Genomic DNA, 21,725 nt, shown 5'->3' with positions numbered 1-21,725 from the left:
GTTGGCCCGAAGAGCCAATCAGATGCATCCTCTAGTTATATTCCCGGAAGTTAAGAATATCCTGTCATTGCGGAAGTAGCTTCAGTGAAGAAAACCTTTTTTATTGAGAATTGAAAGATAATAATTTACTGTCGTGAGAAAACGAGTCACGTCATATAGTTAGAGATTACTACCCGTTTTACTGTGTATATTGCTGGCTTTTTGAAAAGGAGTAAAATGTGTAATGGTTGTGTGCAGAAAGAGTACCCCGACAGGGTGAGTCTGGTTAAAAAATCGGACCAAAACTGAGAATCTAGTGTAAACATTTGCAGTAGTATATAACTCTGTATTTTATGATGACTGCTTGTATCAATTTTACGTTGAAGAGGATCTTTCTGTCAAACTGAATATGGAATCTAGCTTAGATAATTGTTTGTCAACTGTAAAATACCTTCATCTCTGGTTGTCAGGGGAACACATGTTTGGAGAATGGCTCCTACCTGATGAACTACCTGGGCTGTGCCAACTGTCACCAGAGGGACTTTGTGTTGATCAGCAACAAGGCCACAGAGGATGAGGATGGAGAGGAGATAGTCACCTATGATCGTGAGTCAATGTTGTTCCAGTGATGTTTCGGGTCAAAAGTTTTTGCAACAGCAAACAAAAACAAGCATTTCTAATTGGACAATTTTGGATAGTATCTCCCAGTTTCTTCTGTTTTGTGTCTAATGAACATGGTCCTGAGAAAGGTGTGTGTGTGTGTGTGTATGGCTGTGCTGGAGATGATTTTCATCTTACGAGTGGCCTTTCTTTACTACCTGGCAGATGTGTGTAAAAACTGTGACCACGTCGTAGCCAGGCATGAGTATACCTTCTCTGTGGTGGACGATTATCAGGTAAAGACTTTGAAGGTTAAATACTCACTGAATAACAGTGCATTCGTACCCTGTTCACGCTACTGAGCCAAGCCCGAACCAAGGCAAGTTGTACTGTGCTGGCCTGGTTACACATCCACCAGAGTAATAATAGAGAATATATCCGAGCTAGCACAGTAAGGTTCAGGTCGGCACAATGGTGTGAAAAGGGTTGAAGACTTCCATACCATTATGTGAAAGAAACTATTTAAAAAATGATGTTGGTCCAAGGCGGGTGTCACAATGGTAAATACCTCATAACTGCATTGACTATTCTCTGTGATTTCTCTCCTGACGGTAACGTCATGGGCCTCTATCCACTCCAGGAGTACACAATGTTGTGCATGCTGTGTGGGAAGGCGGAGGACTCCATCAGTGTGCTGCCAGATGATCCCAGGCAAACCGCCCCTCTCTTCTAGAAGAGTACAATGACAGACTGAGATGACCAGATGTAAACAATCAAGAACTGCAAGCTCAACATGGACCAGAAGTCCCATGAAAGAGATGGACTATTAGCATTCTAGAAAATAGACCAGGTATTCTAGAACACATATCACTTCTCAAACCCAAAGCCATATAGCCATGCATCTCTATATGACTCTGCCCAGACATAACATTTCACTTATAGAACACAGAGCTTGTCTAAGATGGCAAGTCCTATATTCATCAAATTGAAGGAATAATACCTTAGTCTTCTTCTTCTTCTAATAGTCTTCTTTAACATAGACTTTGCATCAGCATTAAGGGTAAGCAAAGACTACATAGTATTGTACATGCTACTCTTCATTGACCACAGATGTATATACTGTCCAATTTGGCTAGAATTAGATTTAGGGCCTAGTTCCCTCAGTAACAACCCCAACCCCCACCCCATAAGCACTATTAGAGATTAATCTTGGCTTATCAGAGCGCAAGAAGAAGCTACTACCATATCACATTTACCTAAGGATCTACATTAAGTTTGTTGAAGGTTTGGGGGCTAAGGGTTGTTTCTGTATAGGGCCTATGTTGGGGGCTAAGGGTTGTTTCTTGACAGGGTCTAGGTTGGGGATAAGGGTTGTTTCTGTATAGGGTCTAGGTTGGGGCTAAGGGTTGTTTCTTGACAGGGTCTAGGTTGGGGCTATGGGTTGTTTCTGGATAGGGCCTAAGGGTTGTTTCTTGACAGGGTCTAGGTTGGGGATAAGGGTTGTTTCTGTATAGGGTCTAGGTTGGGGCTAAGGGTTGTTTCTTGACAGGGTCTAGGTTGGGGATAAGTGTTGTTTCTGTATAGGGTCTAGGTTGGGGCTACGGGTTGTTTCTGGATAGGGCCTAAGGGTTGTTTCTTGACAGGGTCTAGGTTGGGGATAAGGGTTGTTTCTGTATAGGGTCTAGGTTGGGGCTACGGGTTGTTTCTGGATAGGGCCTAAGGGTTGTTTCTTGACAGGGTCTAGGTTGGGGATAAGGGTTGTTTCTGTATAGGGTCTAGGTTGGGGCTAAGGGTTGTTTCTTGACAGGGCTGAGGTTAGGGTTATTTTTTAGGGCTTGGAACCCTAGTTAGACTGCTGTTAAGGATAAATAACTGTTACAGATCATGTCTATTTAAATATATTTGACAGTATTGTTTTTTAAATATTAAGTAAAACAAATGTTTGTATGTTGGGGGGGGCAATGGAACTTGACACTGTACGCATTTGTTGGTTGCATCATAGTGTAATAAAGACAACGTGTAGGTAGTCTACTACTTTGAAAATCTATTATTTCATATATACTTTACAGAAATATAAACACAACATGTAAAGTGTTAGTCACATATTTCATGGGATGAAATAAAATATACCAGAAATGTTCCATATGCACAAAAAGCTTTTCTCTCAAATTTTATTGCACATTTGTTTACATCCCTATTAGTGAGCATTTCTCATTTGCCAAAATAATCCATCCACCTGACAGTTGTGGCATATCAAGAAGTTGATTAAACAGCATGACCATTACATAGGTGCACCTTGTGCTGGTGACAATTAAAGGCCACTCTAAAATGTTCAGTTTTGTCACACAACACAATGCCACAGATGTCTCAAGCTGAGGGAGCGTGCAATTGGCATTCTGACTGCATGAATGTCCACCAGAGCTGTTGCCAGATAATTTAATGTTAATTTCTCTACCATAAGCTGCCTCCAATGTCATTTTAGAGAATTTGCCAGTATGTCCAAACAGCCTCACAACCGCAGACCACATATAGCGTCGTGTGGGCGAGCGGTTTGCTGATGTCAACGTTCTGAACAGAGTTCCCCATGGTAGCAGTGGGGTTAAGGTATGGGCAGGCATAAGCTACGGAAATTGAACACAATTGCATTTTATTGATAGCAGTTTGAATGCAGAGAAACTGTGATGAGGGCATGAGGCCCATTGTCGTGCCATTCATCCACAGGTTTTAGCATGATAATGCACGGCTCAATGTCTCAAGGTGCTGCACACAATTCCTGGAAGCTGAAAATGTCCCAGTTCTTCCATGGCCTACATACTCACCAGACAAGTCACCCATTGAGCGTGTTCCATTTCCCACCAATATCCAGCAACTTCGCACAGCCATTGAAGAGTGAGACAACATTCCACAGGCCACAATCAACACCTGATCAACTCTGTGAGAATGAGACGCGGCATGAGACAAATGGTGGTCACACCAGATAGATACTATGGTTTTCTGATCCACGCTCCTGTCTGACCAACCGATATATATCTGTATTCCCAATCATGTGAAACCCATAGATTAGGGCCTAATGGATTTATTTCAATTGACTGATTTCCTTATATGAACTGTAACTCAGTAAATCTTTGAAATTTTGGCATGTTACCTTTATATTTTTGTTTCACTAAATGCCATATGTACACCCGATTTGATTTTCTGCAACCCTGAAATTATGATAAATTATTCTGCAATGGGGAAATAAAAATACTCTTATTTTGCTGGTCTGCATCATAAATATATTTGATCGGGACCAGTTTATTAAAAAATACAGTTTTTTTTTTAAAGTGGACACTGTACAAATGATTAAAAAAAATAATATATTTGCAATGATATCCATGCACTTTTTACATTAATTCAGTATGAGTTGTAATTTTTCTTTACATTCCAACATTGTGACACCTCTGCATGACCGAAGAGATTTTCTCACAACAAAAGCATACAAATACATTGTAAATATGCCAGAATGAGTGACACTTTAAATAGCTCAAATTACAATTTGTTTCATCTACTGTAGTGGTTTCTAAAGGGAAGGAGGAATGAAGTTTACATACCCTGGTCCTGAAGGCTGATGTGTTGGTGCAATAAGAGGAAAACGTAGTTTGATTGAACAGCATTAAAGTGCTCTCTATACTAGGGTAAAATGGTCCATATATACACACTAGGAGACCACCTTTCTATTCCTCAAATATGATACAATACAGATCTTTTTGGTCTCATTGCATACACACATACATAGTGTTAAGAGCACAGGACTAGGGTCGGGGAGAGAAGAGTTGGCATTCAAGGTTTTTTAGGAAACCTTTTCTTCATTTCGACTGCAGAACCCAGCTACATTTGTCAAGTACTTTCAGTTCGAGACGCATCCAACAAATAAATAGACACATTCTATCATACATTTTACATTACATACAGTACATTCCCTGGAGTACAGTAGTAGATAATAGATATTTACACATGCTATCAAAGACCAGATACAGTATATTCTCTGTACATACATTATTAATGTCTTAGTCACCATTGCCGCCTGGGTCGCGTGCAGTGGGGAGGAAACGTTTTAAATCTCAGTGAAACGGAGAGGTACATCCTGAACGTGTCTGTTAACCGGAGCAAAACGTTTTACTACAGTGTGCCCTTCTGAACAGCAGGTTGGCATTTATTGGGATTACTCATGTACTGGAGGCAGCTCTGCAGGTTGGTCACTAGCTGACAGCCACAAAGTACAAAAATATCATTTTAAACCTAACCCCATGAAGACCTAATTGTTAAGATATATAGCCAATTGTGACTTTGCAGCCGGCCTATCTAGTGGAAATCGCTGAGCTCTGCCTCCAGGACAACATTCATCCTCCTTCTGCACAACAACCTGTTGCCAATTCTGTCCACTTATCGGCTCACTTTGCCACTGCCTTTGCCCTCGTGGCAGGAGACCCTTCCTCGGGCACCGGGCCCTGCACCCCACGGTATTCCCTGCTGCCCGCTGAGCCTGTCCTGGGGGTACCGTGGAAGGGGAGGGGACCCCGAGAAGCTGGACGGAGAGCAGCTGCGCTCCACGAAGACCCCACCCCCCTCGCGGAGCTCGTGACGGGAGGGGGAGGAGCTGAGTGAGCGCTGCAGCAAGGAGGAGGAGCTACGGGGGCGCGGCGGTGGACTGAAGAGTGCACCGCTGCGGTCCTTCATCAGCTGGGTCAGGCTGGCCAGGAAGTCAGCATCGCTGGTGCTGCTGGCGCGCACCCGGAACCGCCGGTGCCTACTGGAGCAGAGAACAGAATAAAAAATAAAAAACTGCAACCCTTACTATTACAGCCTACCAAGGTTGCGTTCGGCAGGGCACAATGTTGTGGAACATTTAGACACGGCTATGTAATGTAGAGCAGACAGACTGAAAAATATGAGGCTGTCCAATGAGAAATTATGCCAGCGGAATTCATCATATTTCTATATGCAATGTGCCATAACGCTTGCCCTTACTGAATGTTGCCCATTGCTGTGACATCATGCCATGTTTTTCATACCTGTTGTCTACAGCCGGGCGGGTGGGCGGTTTCCCGGGAGGCGGGCGAGGCAGGAACCTGCCGGAGGAGAGCTGCTGATGCTGCTCGGGCCCCAGAAGAGGGGAGTTAACGGGACGCGGGATCTTACTCCTGCTGCCTGAGGAGGAGAGCGAGAGGGAGAGGGGATCACGGTCCTCCCCAAGCCAGTCGGAGCGTGAGCCGCGGTCCGAGCAGGACAGGAGACGCTCTCGGACACCACAGGGTAGCAGGTTGTCGCAGGAGAGGGATGGCGAGGGCGAGGGCGAGCCGGGCACAGGGCTGCTCCAGCGGTGACGGCGATCTGTGGTGAGGGGGGTGGGGGAATCCGGGGCGGTAGTTGGGTCTCGTACAGGGATGCGGCTCAGTCTGGACAAGGAGGGGGAGTCCCTTTGCAGGAGGACCGGAGGGGGTGAGGAGGAGACAGTGACGGCATTCTCTGCGGTGCCTCTAGCTTTCTCAACCTGGGGGCGCTGGTTGGGTTCAGAGGAACGGTCGGGGAGGCCAGAGTCGCTCTCTGGGTCTTTATCGTTGGCGAGGTGGGCTGGGATGAGGCTTGGCACAGGGCTGGGTGCTGACTGGACTGTCTCACCAACCTTGCCCTCTTGGGGGTCGGTGGGTCTGGTGAACGGGGCCTCTAGCGGTATGGCTTCACTCTTCTCTGTCACGGGGGACTGCGGTACGGGGTTGGGAGACTGTAAATTGAGACAGAAGGCAGAGATGATTGGGAGACGGAGTGAGGAGGCACAAGTAGAGCGAAGTACAGATTTCTCTGTGTATCTGGTGTGTGTGTACAGTTCTTAGAATTCAAAAAATAACCTGCAGTAAAGTAAAAAACATTTCCTTCAAAGTGGATGTAAATGCACCGTCAGGGCCATTTCTAAGAAATGCTGCACCAAAACATTTAGAAAAAGTAACATTTGAATTCCCAGAATAGATCTGTACGTATGCATGGAGTATCTGTGTGAGCATTTCTTCTGCCAAACCTTCACTCACCTGCTCCATCTGAGCTCGGCCCAAGTGGCCTAGCATCCCAGGCAGCCTCTTGCCGCCCAGTAACCAGGTACAGGGCAGGGCCATGTGGGACTGGACGGGACTGATTGGGCCTGAGGGAGGCTGTTGGTCCTGGGCCTCTGCTTGGATCCCTGGTTTATCCCCATCCAGAGCGTCGTCTCCTGGAGGCTTGGCTGCCCCCGAGGCCCCGCTGCCTCCCCCCTGTTCCAGCTCCAGCATCACCCACTCCTGGGAGTCTCCCTCCTGGGGTACAGTGCTAAGGTTGAGGGCCACAAAGCCTCCACTGCTGGCCCCAGCCCCCTCCTCCTGGTCGGGGGTCCCTGTCGCCTGGTCATCATCACAGGGGGTGCCAACCTGCTCCCCTTGCCCACCACCGTTCTCTGGGATGGTCTTCTCTCGCTCCTGAGGACGCTGCTTCCCCAGACTGGAAATATAGAAGACATTTGGGAATTGACATTTGCGTAATCGTTCAACTAATCTTTAAAGTTGACTAATGGAAATGAGATCTGCCTAACTTGACAATGAACAGTCCAACAAAATAGAGCTTGGCTGAAACAAAAACCTGAATACAGAAGGGAGTCTTAAGGACTGTTCATTTGTTAAAACATATCACTCTGCCTTGTGCCTGCCTCGTCCTAGTGCAGTGGTTCTCAAACCTGTCGTCGGGGACCCTCAACAGTTCCATGTATTTGATCTCTTCCAGAGCTAGAACACTGATTTTACTTTTCAACTAATCATCAAGCCCTTGACTGGTGAATCAGGTGTGGTAGTTCAGGGTTAAAACCATACTGTGAAATGTCTAGCGGTCCCCAAGAGGTGGTTTGAGAAGCACTGTCCTAGTGCATATTGTAGCACAATATAAACGATTCAACTACTGTAGCACAATATAAACGATTCAACTACTGTAGCACAATATAAACGATTCAACTACTGTAGCACAATATAAACGATTCAACTACTGTAGCACAATATCAACGATTCAACTACTGTAGCACAATATAAACGATTCAACTACTGTAGCACAATATAAACGATTCAACTACTGTAACACAATATAAACGATTCAACTACTGTAGCACAATATAAACGATTCAACTACTGTAGCACAATATAAACGATTCAACTACTGTAGCACAATATAAACGATTCAACTACTGTAGCACAATATAAACGATTCAACTACTGTAGCACAATATAAACGATTCAACTACTGTAACACAATATAAACGATTCAACTACTGTAACACAATATAAACGATTCAACTACTGTAACACAATATAAACGATTCAACTACTGTAGCACAATATAAACGATTCAACTTCTGTAGCACAATATAAACGATTCAACTACTGTAGCACAATATAAACGATTCAACTACTGTAGCACAATATAAACGATTCAACTACTGTAACACAATATAAACGATTCAACTACTGTAACACAATATAAACGATTCAACTACTGTAGCACAATATAAACGATTCAACTACTGTAGCACAATATAAACGATTCAACTACTGTAACACAATATAAACGATTCAACTACTGTAGCACAATATAAACGATTCAACTACTGTAGCACAATATAAACGATTCAACTACTGTAGCACAATATAAACGATTCAACTGCTGTAGCACAATATAAACGATTCAACTGCTGTAGCACAATATAAACGATTCAACTGCTGTAGCACAATATAAACGATTCAACTGCTGTAGCACAATATAAACGATTCAACTGCTGTAGCACAATATAAACGATTCAACTGCTGTAACACAATATAAACGATTCAACTTCTGTAACACAATATAAACGATTCAACTACTGTAGCACAATATAAACGATTCAACTACTGTAACACAATATAAACGATTCAACTACTGTAACACAATATAAACGATTCAACTACTGTAACACAATATAAACGATTCAACTACTGTAGCACAATATAAACGATTCAACTACTGTAGCACAATATAAACGATTCAACTACTGTAGCACAATATAAACGATTCAACTACTGTAACACAATATAAACGATTCAACTACTGTAGCACAATATAAACGATTCAACTACTGTAGCACAATATAAACGATTCAACTACTGTAGCACAATAAACGATTCAACTACTGTAACACAATATAAACGATTCAACTACTGTAACACAATATAAACGATTCAACTACTGTAGCACAATATAAACGATTCAACTACTGTAGCACAATATAAACGATTCAACTACTGTAGCACAATATAAACGATTCAACTACTGTAGCACAATATAAACGATTCAACTACTGTAACACAATATAAACGATTCAACTACTGTAGCACAATATAAACGATTCAACTACTGTAACACAATATAAACGATTCAACTACTGTAGCACAATATAAACGATTCAACTACTGTAGCACAATATAAACGATGCAACTACTGTAACACAATATAAACGTCAACTACTGTAACACAATATAAACGATTCAACTACTGTAACACAATATAAACGATTCAACTACTGTAACACAATATAAACGATTCAACTACTGTAACACAATATAAACGATTCAACTACTGTAGCACAATATAAACGATTCAACTACTGTAACACAATATAAACGTCAACTACTGTAACACAATATAAACGATTCAACTACTGTAGCACAATATAAACGATTCAACTACTGTAGCACAATATAAACGATTCAACTACTGTAGCACAATATAAACGATTCAACTACTGTAGCACAATATCAACGATTCAACTACTGTAGCACAATATAAACGATTCAACTACTGTAGCACAATATAAACGATTCAACTACTGTAACACAATATAAACGATTCAACTACTGTAGCACAATATAAACGATTCAACTACTGTAGCACAATATAAACGATTCAACTACTGTAGCACAATATAAACGATTCAACTACTGTAGCACAATATAAACGATTCAACTACTGTAGCACAATATAAACGATTCAACTACTGTAGCACAATATAAACGATTCAACTGCTGTAGCACAATATAAACGATTCAACTGCTGTAGCACAATATAAACGATTCAACTGCTGTAGCACAATATAAACGATTCAACTGCTGTAGCACAATATAAACGATTCAACTACTGTAACACAATATAAACGATTCAACTTCTGTAACACAATATAAACGATTCAACTACTGTAGCACAATATAAACGATTCAACTACTGTAACACAATATAAACGATTCAACTACTGTAACACAATATAAACGATTCAACTACTGTAACACAATATAAACGATTCAACTACTGTAGCACAATATAAACGATTCAACTACTGTAGCACAATATAAACGATTCAACTACTGTAACACAATATAAACGATTCAACTACTGTAGCACAATATAAACGATTCAACTACTGTAACACAATATAAACGATTCAACTACTGTAGCACAATATAAGCGATTCAACTACTGTGGCACAATATAAACGATTCAACTACTGTAGCACAATATAAACGATTCAACTACTGTAGCACAATATAAACGATTCAACTACTGTAGCACAATATAAACGATTCAACTACTGTAGCACAATATAAACGATTCAACTACTGTAGCACAATATAAACGATTCAACTACTGTAGCACAATATAAACGATTCAACTACTGTAGCACAATATAAACGATTCAACTACTGTAGCACAATATAAACGATTCAACTACTGTAGCACAATATAAACGATTCAACTACTGTAGCACAATATAAACGATTCAACTACTGTAGCACAATATAAACGATTCAACTACTGTAGCACAATATAAACGATTCAACTACTGTAGCACAATATAAACGATTCAACTACTGTAACAATATAAACGATTCAACAATATAAACGATTCAACTACTGTAGCACAATATAAACGATTCAACTACTGTAGCACAATATAAACGATTCAACTACTGTAGCACAATATAAACGATTCAACTGCTGTAGCACAATATAAACGATTCAACTGCTGTAGCACAATATAAACGATTCAACTACTGTAGCACAATATAAACGATTCAACTGCTGTAGCACAATATAAACGATTCAACTGCTGTAGCACAATATAAACGATTCAACTACTGTAGCACAATATAAACGATTCAACTACTGTAGCACAATATAAACGATTCAACTACTGTAGCACAATATAAACGATTCAACTACTGTAACACAATATAAACGATTCAACTACTGTAACACAATATAAACGATTCAACTACTGTAGCACAATATAATTCAACGATTCAACTACTGTAACACAATATAAACGATTCAACTACTGTAACACAATATAAACGATTCAACTACTGTAACACAATATAAACGATTCAACTACTGTAGCACAATATAAACGATTCAACTACTGTAGCACAATATAAACGATTCAACTACTGTAGCACAATATAAACGATTCAACTACTGTAGCACAATATAAACGATTCAACTACTGTAGCACAATATAAACGATTCAACTACTGTAGCACAATATAAACGATTCAACTACTGTAACACAATATAAACGATTCAACTACTGTAGCACAATATAAACGATTCAACTACTGTAGCACAATATAAACGATTCAACTACTGTAGCACAATATAAACGATTCAACTACTGTAGCACAATATAAACGATTCAACTACTGTAACACAATATAAACGATTCAACTACTGTAGCACAATATAAACGATTCAACTACTGTAACACAATATAAACGATTCAACTACTGTAGCACAATATAAACGATTCAACTACTGTAGCACAATATAAACGATGCAACTACTGTAACACAATATAAACGTCAACTACTGTAACACAATATAAACGATTCAACTACTGTAACACAATATAAACGATTCAACTACTGTAACACAATATAAACGATTCAACTACTGTAGCACAATATAAACGATTTAACTACTGTAACACAATATAAACGTCAACTACTGTAACACAATATAAACGATTCAACTACTGTAGCACAATATAAACGATTCAACTACTGTAGCACAATATAAACGATTCAACTACTGTAGCACAATATAAACGATTCAACTACTGTAGCACAATATAAACGATTCAACTACTGTAGCACAATATAAACGATTCAACTACTGTAACACAATATAAACGATTCAACTGCTGTAGCACAATATAAACGATTCAACTACTGTAGCACAATATAAACGATTCAACTACTGTAACACAATATAAACGTCAACTACTGTAGCACAATATAAACGATTCAACTACTGTAGCACAATATAAACGATTCAACTACTGTAGCACAATATAAACGATTCAACTACTGTAGCACAATATAAACGATTCAACTACTGTAGCACAATATAAACGATTCAACTACTGTAGCACAATATAAACGATTCAACTACTGTAACACAATATAAACGATTCAACTACTGTAACACAATATAAACGATTCAACTGCTGTAGCACAATATAAACGATTCAACTGCTGTAGCACAATATAAACGATTCAACTACTGTAGCACAATATAAACGATTCAACTACTGTAACACAATATAAACGTCAACTACTGTAGCACAATATAAACGATTCAACTACTGTAGCACAATATAAACGATTCAACTACTGTAGCACAATATAAACGATTCAACTACTGTAGCACAATATAAACGATTCAACTACTGTAGCACAATATAAACGATTCAACTACTGTAGCACAATATAAACGATTCAACTACTGTAGCACAATGGTAAAAGGAACTGACTAGGCCTCGAGGAAGCGTTCAATGGTGGGCTTGGGTTCGGGGGCCAGTCTCTTCTCAAAGGCCAGGCTCTGGCTGTGTCTCATTCTCCGGAGCAGGGGGGCTGCCCGGTCTAGGAACATGGTCTCTGAGCGCACCCGTCTGGGAGAGCTCTGGACGGAACCTGTGTTGGGGCTCTGGTTACCCCCCTGGTTCTGGCTGTGCTCATCCTCACTCACCACCTGGAGAAGGGGTAGGAATGTGTCACAAAAAAGGTGTTGGGAGTAGGAAATACTATTTTAAAAGGTAGATTCCACGATATGAAGTTAACAGTTGACTTCCTACACACACACAAAGAGGGGATGAGGTAAGAGGCTAATCTCATTCAGCCCCTTGCTTCTCCCTTAGTAATATATTTGATTGCTGTTGCTGTCTATGTTCAGGTCATATCGTCACATAATTGTGTCTCAGTGGTGTTCTGCACATTGTTAATGTAGCTGGACTAAGAACAGTAGAGTAGCTTGAAAAATGCTGCTGGTGACGTAGACAAGGTTAGCTGAACTGCAGCAGTTAAAGGAAACTAACAGGGGTGTTTCTTTCATAGCACGTGTTCCTCTGTCTCAAACCCAGTATTTATTTTTATGGTCAATCAATTTAAAAAGTGTGTGTGTTCCAATCCGGACCTTCCTGATGAGTGTTTTTTGTTGTTTCTGGGCTGCGGTGTATTTTCGGTTGCGATTGCGGTCCATCTCCTCCCACACGTCGGCACCCTGGGCAGCACGTTGGTGCTGTACCGGGATGGGGGGACAGTTGTCGGCGTCGCTGAGGCGCTCGCCCTGCAGTACGTCCTCAGTGTTCTCCCTCTGCAGCTCGCCGGGGAGCACCGAGGCGTTGGCCATGCTGAGGGAAGAGAGAGAGAAGGACAAAGGGAGAACGAGAAAGATAAGAGAGAGTAAGAGACAGCAGAGAGAGAGAGGCAGGGGGGAGGGAATGAGAAAATGAGAGAGATGAGATAGAGGAAAAAGAGGTGGAAGGTCATTCAGCTGCTACTTCTCAGAGCACAAATTAGGACTGTGGTTTCCATGGGGATCTCTGATTGACTATGAAGGTTTCCCCTTCCCCCTGAAAAGCTTGGAGTGTAAAAACAACCTATGGGTTGACTGGCACGAGTCGGACAGAAGTCTGATCCCGTCAATTTGAAGGAAGATATTATAGTCCAATCAGCAAATGCTGACCAATGAGGCATTAATTACAAGCATTCACACAAATATTCTGCATCCCACCAATCAACAAGAAGCCAGACAAAGTACATTTCTGAATCTTAGAATAGAACAGTTACTACTTTGGATCTGAGTTGCAAAATTTCGGGAACTTTCCCAAAATGACCAGGTTTTCCAGAAATCCAGGTTGAAAGATTCCTGGAATGGGGATGGAATAAGCGGGAATTTTGGTTAAGTTACCCAACTTTTGCAACCCTACTTCTGATACCACACAGTTCTACCTTTCCCCTACTTTTTTAAACAATTAGTCCACCATTATTTCAGTTCTTACCCCATGTAAGCTGGTGTGAGGCGGGTGAATTGCTGAGCGGTGGTGGCCGAAGCGGTGATGGTTAGCATATCCTCCGAGTCGCACCTCTCCCAGTCATACGGGTCGTTCTCCAACACACTTTGACTCTTCATGGCATTCTCAAACACTGATATTAGTAGCTGGAACAGAACAACCCAAACCATTGATATTTAGCATTACGAGACAACAGGAAGATTATCTATCGTCAGCAGACAGAGGCACAGGGGTTGGGGTCATTTCCATCCAAATTCAGTCAAATTAGGAAGTAAAGATTGGAATTTCAGTTTATTTACTGGATATTTATGAGGTAACGAGCATGTATGGAAAGCTATAGACCTGATAGTCAGGCTTAGTGTAGTAGTCCAAGGTCAGGATATGATCCAGGAAGACGCTGAACTCTGAAGGGAGATGTTTGAGCATTAGGTGATGGTCGTAGGCCTCCTTCAGGTTCCCCACCTGTTCCTGTGAGTAGAGAGAAAAGAACATGAACACACATGCACGTACACATACACATGCACACACACACACTTACTTTGTCTTTGACCTTCCTCCATGGTAGCTGGCCCACCATGAACTCCACCAGCATGTAGAAGAGAGACCAGAGGTCGTCATGGCGACCCATCTCCTGCAGACCCCAGACACACACATCATGTGTGAGCAAGGTGAGAACAGTCATACAGCTGTATATATATACACACAGTACCAGTCAAAAGTTAGGACACACCTACTGATTCCTACCTGGTTAATTAAAGGTGAAATAAATAATAAATGAAAAAAATCCTGTGTTTTTCTTTATTTTTTACTATTTTCTACATTGTAGAATAATAGTGAAGACATCAAAACTATGAAATTACACATATGGAATCATGTGGTAACCAAAAAAGTGTTAAACAAATCAAAATATATTTTATATTTCAGATTCTTCAAAGTTGCCTTGATGACAGCTTTGCACACTTGTAGCATTCTCTCAACCAGCTTCATGAGGAATGTTTTTCCAACAGTCTTGAAGGAGTTCCCACGTATGCTGAGCACTTGTTGGCTGCTTTTCGTTCACTCTGCGGTCCAACTCATCCCAAACCATCTCAATTGGGTTGAGGTCAAGAGATTGTGAAGGCCAGGTCATCTGATGCAGCATTCCATCACTCTCCTTCTTGGTCAAATAGCCCTTACACAGCCTGGAGGTGGGTTTTGGGTCATTGTCATGTTGAAATACAAATTATAGTCCCACTAAGCGCAAACCGGATGGGATGGCGTATCGCTGCAGAATGTTGTGGTAGCCATGCTGGTTAAGTGTGCCTTGAATTCTAAATAAATCACTGACAGTGTAACCAGCAAAGCACCCCCACACCACCTCCTCCAAGCTTCAAGGTGGGAACTACACATGCAGAGATCATCTGTTCACCTACTCTGCGTCTCACAAAGACACACCAGTTGGAACCAAAAATCTCAAATGTGGACTCATCAGATTAAAGGACAGATTTCCACTGGTCTAATGTCCATTGCTCGTGTTTCTTGGCCCAAGCAAGTCTATTCTTCTTATTGTTGTCCTTTAGTAGTTGTTTCTTTGCAGAAATTCGACCATGAAGGCCTGATTCACGCAATCTCCTCTGAATTGGTCCACCCACACAGACAGCATCGTGAAGAAGGCGCAGCAGCGCCTCTTCAACCTCAGGAGGCTGAAGAAATTCGGCTTGTCACCAAAAGCACTCACAAACTTCTACAGATGCACAATCGAGAGCATCCTGTCGGGCTGTATCACCGCCTGGTACGGCAACTGCTCCGCCCACAACCGTAAGGCTCTCCAGAGGGTAGTGAGGTCTGCACAACGCATCGCCATAAAGATCATCAAGGACAACAACCACCCGAGCCACTGCCTGTTCACCCCGCTATCATCCAGAAGGCGAGGTCAGTACAGGGGCATCAAAGCTGGGACCGAGAGACTGAAAAACAGCTTCTATCTCAAGGCCATCAGACTGTTAAACAGCCACCACTAACATTGAGTGGCTGCTGCCAACACACTGACTCAACTCCAGCCACTTTAATAATGGGAATTGATGGGAAATGATGTAAAATATATCACTAGCCACTTTAAACAATGCTACCTAATATAATGTTTACATACCCTACATTATTCATCTCATATGTATATGTATATACTGTACTCTATATCATCTACTGCATCTTTATGTAATACATGTATCACTAGCCACTTTAACTATGCCACTTTGTTTACATACTCATCTCATATGTATATACTGCACTCAATACCATCTACTGTATCTTGCCTATGCCGCTCTGTACCATCACTCATTCATATATCTTTATGTACATATTCTTATCCCCTTACACTTGTGTCTATAAGGTAGTAGTTTTGGAATTGTTAGCTAGATTACTTGTTGGTTATTACTGCATTGTCGGAACTAGAAGCACAAGCATTTCGCTACACTCGCATTAACATCTGCTAACCATGTGTATGTGACAAATAAAATTTGATTTGAACAGTTGATGTGTCTGTTTCTGGAACTCTGTGAAGCACTTATTTGTGCTGCAATTTCCGAGGCTGGTAACTCTAATGAACTTATCCTCTGCAGCAGAGGTAACTCTGGATGTCCTCACGAGAGCCAGTTTCATCATAGCGCTGGATGGTTTTTGCAACTGCACTTGAAGAAACTTTAAAAGTTTTTGAAATGTTCATGTCTTAAAGTAATGATGGACTGTCATTTCTCTTTACTTATTTAAGCTGTTCCTGACATAATATGGACTTGGTCTTTTACCAAATAGGGCTATCTTCTGTATACCACCCCTACGTTGTCACAACACAACTGGCTCAAACACATTAAGGAAAGAAATTCCCCAAATTAACTTTTAACAAGGCACACCTGTTCATTGAAATGCATTCCAGGTGACTACCTGGAGAATGAGAGAATGCCAAGAGGGTGAAAAGCTGTCATCAAAGAAAGGGTGGCTACTTTGAAGAATCTCAAATATAAAATATATTTTTTGTTTAACACTTTTTTGATTACTACATGATTCCATATGTGTTATTTAATAGTTGTGATGTCTTCACTATTATTCTACAATGTAGAAAATAGTAAAAATGAAGAAAATGAGTAGGTGTGTCCAAACTTTTTAAAGGTACTGTGTGTGTGTATATATATAAATAATATTATATATGGTTGACCCAAAGTAAAAGAGAGAGGGAGAGACTCACTTTATTCTTGTGTGCATTGACTGAGGCATAGCGCACAGTTCCTCTGAACCCTGCCACGGGACGGGGCTGAGAGAAAGAGAAGAGCGAGAGAGAAAGAGAGAGAGAGAGATAAGAAATTAGATTCAAGCTGGAGTATTTACACTAGCATACTACTTAGAATGCATGCCCAATACATTGCTTCATTATAAGTGGACATTGGACTGTAGCCAGAGAATTGCACAAATGAAACTGGGACCTAATACATAAACACACACACACACGCACGCCGCAGGCAGGCACGCACACACACAGGGAGGAATACTTACAGGGCGCACTTCCTGACAAGAGTTGGTGAATTGCCGGGCCAGACCAAAGTCAAGCATGTAGCAGCATCGGCACGTGCTGGCCAGGCGCCCCATGGCAAAGTTTGACTGGAGCGGTAAAACACACAGGTAACATCAGTCAGTGCTACTCAGTCTCGTCCTTAACATTAATCTGATTGAACAGGCAATTATCTCAAGGTAAACCCAGTAACACCATGTACTATTATTGTCTTATTAAATGTTCCTTCTTAATAAAAGTGTCTGATATTTAGTCAGGATCATTACGAGATGACCAGGAGACATTATAAGGGGGTCATACATGCTTATGACAAGTTGTGCAATACATTATTACTGCATAATAACGTGATATACCTGCATTAATGATTTAAGTTAAGGTGTTACTAGGAAGTCGTTTATGCTCTCATTTGGTTCCCTCACTCCTGATGCATCACCCCCCACTGTTCCCTCGTCGTGACCCCATGACCTCTTACCGGTTTGATGTCCCGGTGCAGGAAGCCCACAGAGTGGATGCTCTCGATGGCCTCCAGCATCTGCCTGCCCAGCCTCAGAGTGGTGGAGATGGTGAAGGTGCCACGAGACATAGTTCTGCGCAGGTCTGCCAGATTCCTCCCCTATAAGACACAGAAAAGCTATGTTTGTGGGATGGAGTATGGGACATTGTCATGGTCACCCAAGGCTGAGCTACTCAATCATGCATTTACACACATTTTTAAATACGTTATTTGAATCCACAAATCACATTACAATCAAAATGTTTCAAATATTCCAATGAGCGGACACGCTGCACAGCCTACCTGAAGCTCCATCACCACATAGTTGAAGCGGTCATTACGACCACAGCCCACAAAGCGACACACGTGATCTTTCCCTGAAACAGAGAAACATAAATGTCGCTTACATGTCCTAAGGCACACCAGGTATGTACCGTATCTGGCTAAATGATTCATGTAAATATGCAATCAATATTTTCCATAAAGTTTTGATGCAGGTTTTTAAGTGAATTTCCTAGTTATGGACATTTCAGTGTTTTACTAACGATGTCCATTTTAGATGTATTCCTCTCTCTCACCCTGGAGCTTCTTTAGCACAGCCACTTCCATCTTCAGCACCTGTTTGGGCTGCTGTGCAGACTCCACCTTCAGGGCCACGTTGACCTGGCTCAGTTGATCCAGTACCTCGTAAATCTCCCCGAAGCCTCCCCCACCAATCTTCTTCACCTGCAAATGGAATGGAGGAGAAGGTAGAATTCAGGTAGTAAAGAAAGAAGAGAGGTGGTGGGAGAGGAGAAAGCGACAATGAAAATCTATGTGTCCTGTGTGAAAAGTTCCATACTGTACCTAGGGGGAAAACAATGGTACACACACCAGCAGTCCATATCCTACGTTGAACATGATATCCTGAAGACATGTTGAATTAATGAACACTTACGTAACACATTATAGAAAGCAGCCTTGACAATATCTATGCTGCAGTCTGGCTATGAGAAAGGGCGCAGCAACAAAACAGATTTGACGCAAGCTAGCTGTGCCCTTTCTGCAGCCGGAAGTATTTATAGTCACTCACCACTCTCCATCTCTCCCGGACCAGGTCTGTCACTGACAGGATGTCTGCCGCCTGCTCTACAGCGCAACTCATCTCGAGTGCTCCCAACGAAGGTCTCAACCTGGCATTAGTGTCACTGGCTTCTTACTGCAGTAAGGGAGAAAGGACAGAGACAATTAGATGTTTAATCTGACAAATCGTGCAAAAGTATTGGAGACCTTGGCTACCTCCATCTACATGTGTCCTCAGTGAGATGTCTTAATTTGCGTGCTGTCACTGTCATTTACCAATAAACTAATGTAAAGGATGTATTGAAACATTTTAATCTATTTGTTTATACCCACAGCTATAACAACTATTGTTTATATCAAACTGGATAATCACTGAAAATATTCATAGCCCAATCCGCAGAATCTACAACCTCTATTGCACGCTAGCTACTTTTTTTTGCCAAGTCCTTTACTGCACTAGGTGGTTTTAAGAATGTAATACTCATGCATTACCACACTGACAGAATGACATTAGAGCTGCTTGTTCACAACTTCCCTTAACCCTCTTTGATGCTTCAGTTAGCCAACAGACATAGCTAGCTAGCAATTTACCAAACCAACATATCAATCCTATTCCAGCATACTCAGCACATTTAGACAAACTCTGTCAATAAGAATTTGATTTGATATTATCGGCCAAGCTGGTTGGCTCGCTAGCTAACGTTGGGTCTAATGTCTTGCAGTAGAGGGAAAAATTGTACAGTTAACTGGCATTGATACAATTTGCTAGCCTGCACCAGGACGACCTTACCTTGCTTCGCTTAACAATAAAGCGCCACCCTCTGGCTCGGCATCCACTGCCTGGCAGCGTTAAGCTAGTTATCAACAAACCAATGCTAGCGAAGCTATCTTTCTAGATAACTAACGTTAGCTAGTTACAGTACCTAGCGAACTATCCGACATGTACCAGCTAGTTAGTTGGTACAAGCAAATGTTTTTTTCTTATCTCTGGAATAAGTCATTTAGCTACCTAGCAAAATAGCTAGCATGCTATTTAACGTTAACGTTAGCTAGCCTAGCTAGCAAGGCAGATGCACATGCGGCAGTTTCATCCTAACTTATTACATCCAAACCTACCTTGTTTGATTGCACCATTTCCAAACATGTAGCTACTATTTAAAATGCAGGCAGTTAACTGACATATCCACATATCCATTGCTGTGAGTCCTGCTTTCAACTCTTAAAACATGTTATTGTGCACATAACGGAATGGCTAGAAGGTTTCTCCTCCGCTCATTCACACAACAGCATCGGTTACGTCACGGGCAAGCGCTCCCCCTTACATTGATCATCCCTCTGCATCTTTGCAGAGTTCTCTCTGTTTATCTCCGCTGCCGGGCTAGGAAGACGGAATATAGATGTCACTGTCACAGCATTATCAGAACCAACAGTGTTTCCTGGCACATGCGGAGAATGTGATGAGATTCTGAGAGTACAGTATTATGCGCAAAAAAAAGTGGCACCCTCAGGACAGCAACGCAGAGTCAATGCAGAGTCAGTGCAGTACTGCATTGACACCTGAATATTATTGACAATGACAGGGTACTGGCATTGAACAAATTGCAGTTCAGACAGCCAATTAAATCAATGCTAGTTGTGCTATAAAATTCTACAATAGATATCTTTGGAAATTCAAATGATGCTTTATGATATATCCACATCTCCAAAGTATGACGGCGCGGCAGGTAGCCTAGTGGTCAGAGAGTTGGGTCAGTAACAGAAAGGTTGCTAATCGAATCCCCGAGCTGACAAGGTACAACTCTGTCGTTCTGCTTCTGAACATGCCAGTTAGCCCACTGTTCCTGTCATTGTAAATAAGAATATGTTCTTGACTGAGCAGTGACGCTTTCAAAAAGAGAGAAGTTAAATGCACGGGCTTATGTGTTTGACTTGCCTAGTTAAATAAATATGACATTGCCTAGTGTACTACCCCGTGCATGCACCCCTTTGGGAGCCCCCCTGAAGGAAATCCCCCTCAGAAGCACTGGGTAGAATCGATTATGCTGAACTGCGGGGTACCGGTCCATGGCCCATGACGGGATCGGCAAAAGCGGTGAGGGAGGATCTCAAATATTCTGCGCCGCTCGGTCATGTTGTCAACAAGGCAGCGTCTTCCAGCATCTTCCAGAAACAAGGCAGCATCTTCCAGAAACATACATCTATTTTCCATAAAATATATGTTAGAATTGTTAAACTAGTTTTCATTGGAATGGCATATATCAAACTCAATCACTTTTGCATGTGAAAATACAGAATCCTACTTATTACTTAATGCTTAGTTACGTAACTTTTGTTTGGAGCCGGCTTTGAACGGGGCACCTGGCTCACGCCCGGGAGTCAGACGGTTTCATAACGAATGCAAAATCAACTTTCGACCTGTGCAAAACACGCCTACCATGGCGCCCAGGCCAGATTAATCGAATCCCCTCATTGCCAGGGTGTGCTGCAATTTACTGGATGATGCCACAAGCAGTGGGACAACCTTATAAGGACATGGATATAGGCGTGGTCAGACAATCGGATTGGACAGCAGACGTCAGTTGAGCGGTTGAAGGGTGAGGCGGAGCATTCACGAGCTCAGAACTTCA

The 21,725-nt window shown here is 41.8% G+C and overlaps 2 protein-coding genes across 3 annotated transcripts; one reads left to right on the top strand and one right to left on the bottom strand.

Moving 5' to 3' along the window:
* The first annotated feature begins 65 nt into the window (after positions 1–65).
* Positions 66–2,610, top strand: churc1 (churchill domain containing 1). The gene is made up of 4 exons (XM_029630990.2): positions 66–255; positions 450–585; positions 805–875; positions 1,220–2,610. The coding sequence occupies exons 1-4, from the start codon at positions 217–219 to the stop codon at positions 1,310–1,312; spliced, it is 339 nt and encodes a 112-aa protein (XP_029486850.1). The 5' UTR covers positions 66–216; the 3' UTR covers positions 1,313–2,610.
* A 1,243-nt stretch (positions 2,611–3,853) lies between these two features.
* Positions 3,854–20,412, bottom strand: LOC115107567 (tau-tubulin kinase 2-like). 2 transcript variants are annotated; one of them, XM_029630988.2, is made up of 15 exons: positions 20,215–20,412; positions 19,109–19,234; positions 18,615–18,762; positions 18,340–18,413; positions 18,016–18,156; positions 17,528–17,632; positions 17,223–17,288; positions 14,544–14,636; positions 14,348–14,473; positions 13,994–14,151; positions 13,126–13,342; positions 12,467–12,684; positions 6,642–7,083; positions 5,631–6,340; positions 3,854–5,365 (listed from the first exon to the last, which is right to left on the bottom strand). In XM_029630988.2, exons 2-15 carry the CDS (start codon positions 19,178–19,180, stop codon positions 5,002–5,004), a joined length of 2,934 nt encoding a protein of 977 aa, XP_029486848.1. In that variant the 5' UTR covers positions 19,181–19,234; positions 20,215–20,412; the 3' UTR covers positions 3,854–5,001. The 2 variants fall into 2 exon arrangements, with proteins under 2 accessions (XP_029486848.1, XP_029486846.1); XM_029630986.2 differs by having other exon boundaries at positions 3,854–5,368; positions 20,215–20,411.
* Positions 20,413–21,725: the final 1,313 nt, after the last annotated feature.

The sequence above is a fragment of the Oncorhynchus nerka genome, linkage group LG24, assembly GCF_034236695.1.
Source record: "Oncorhynchus nerka isolate Pitt River linkage group LG24, Oner_Uvic_2.0, whole genome shotgun sequence".
NCBI lineage: Eukaryota > Metazoa > Chordata > Actinopteri > Salmoniformes > Salmonidae > Oncorhynchus > Oncorhynchus nerka.
This window is presented reverse-complemented; position numbering and strand designations above follow the sequence as displayed.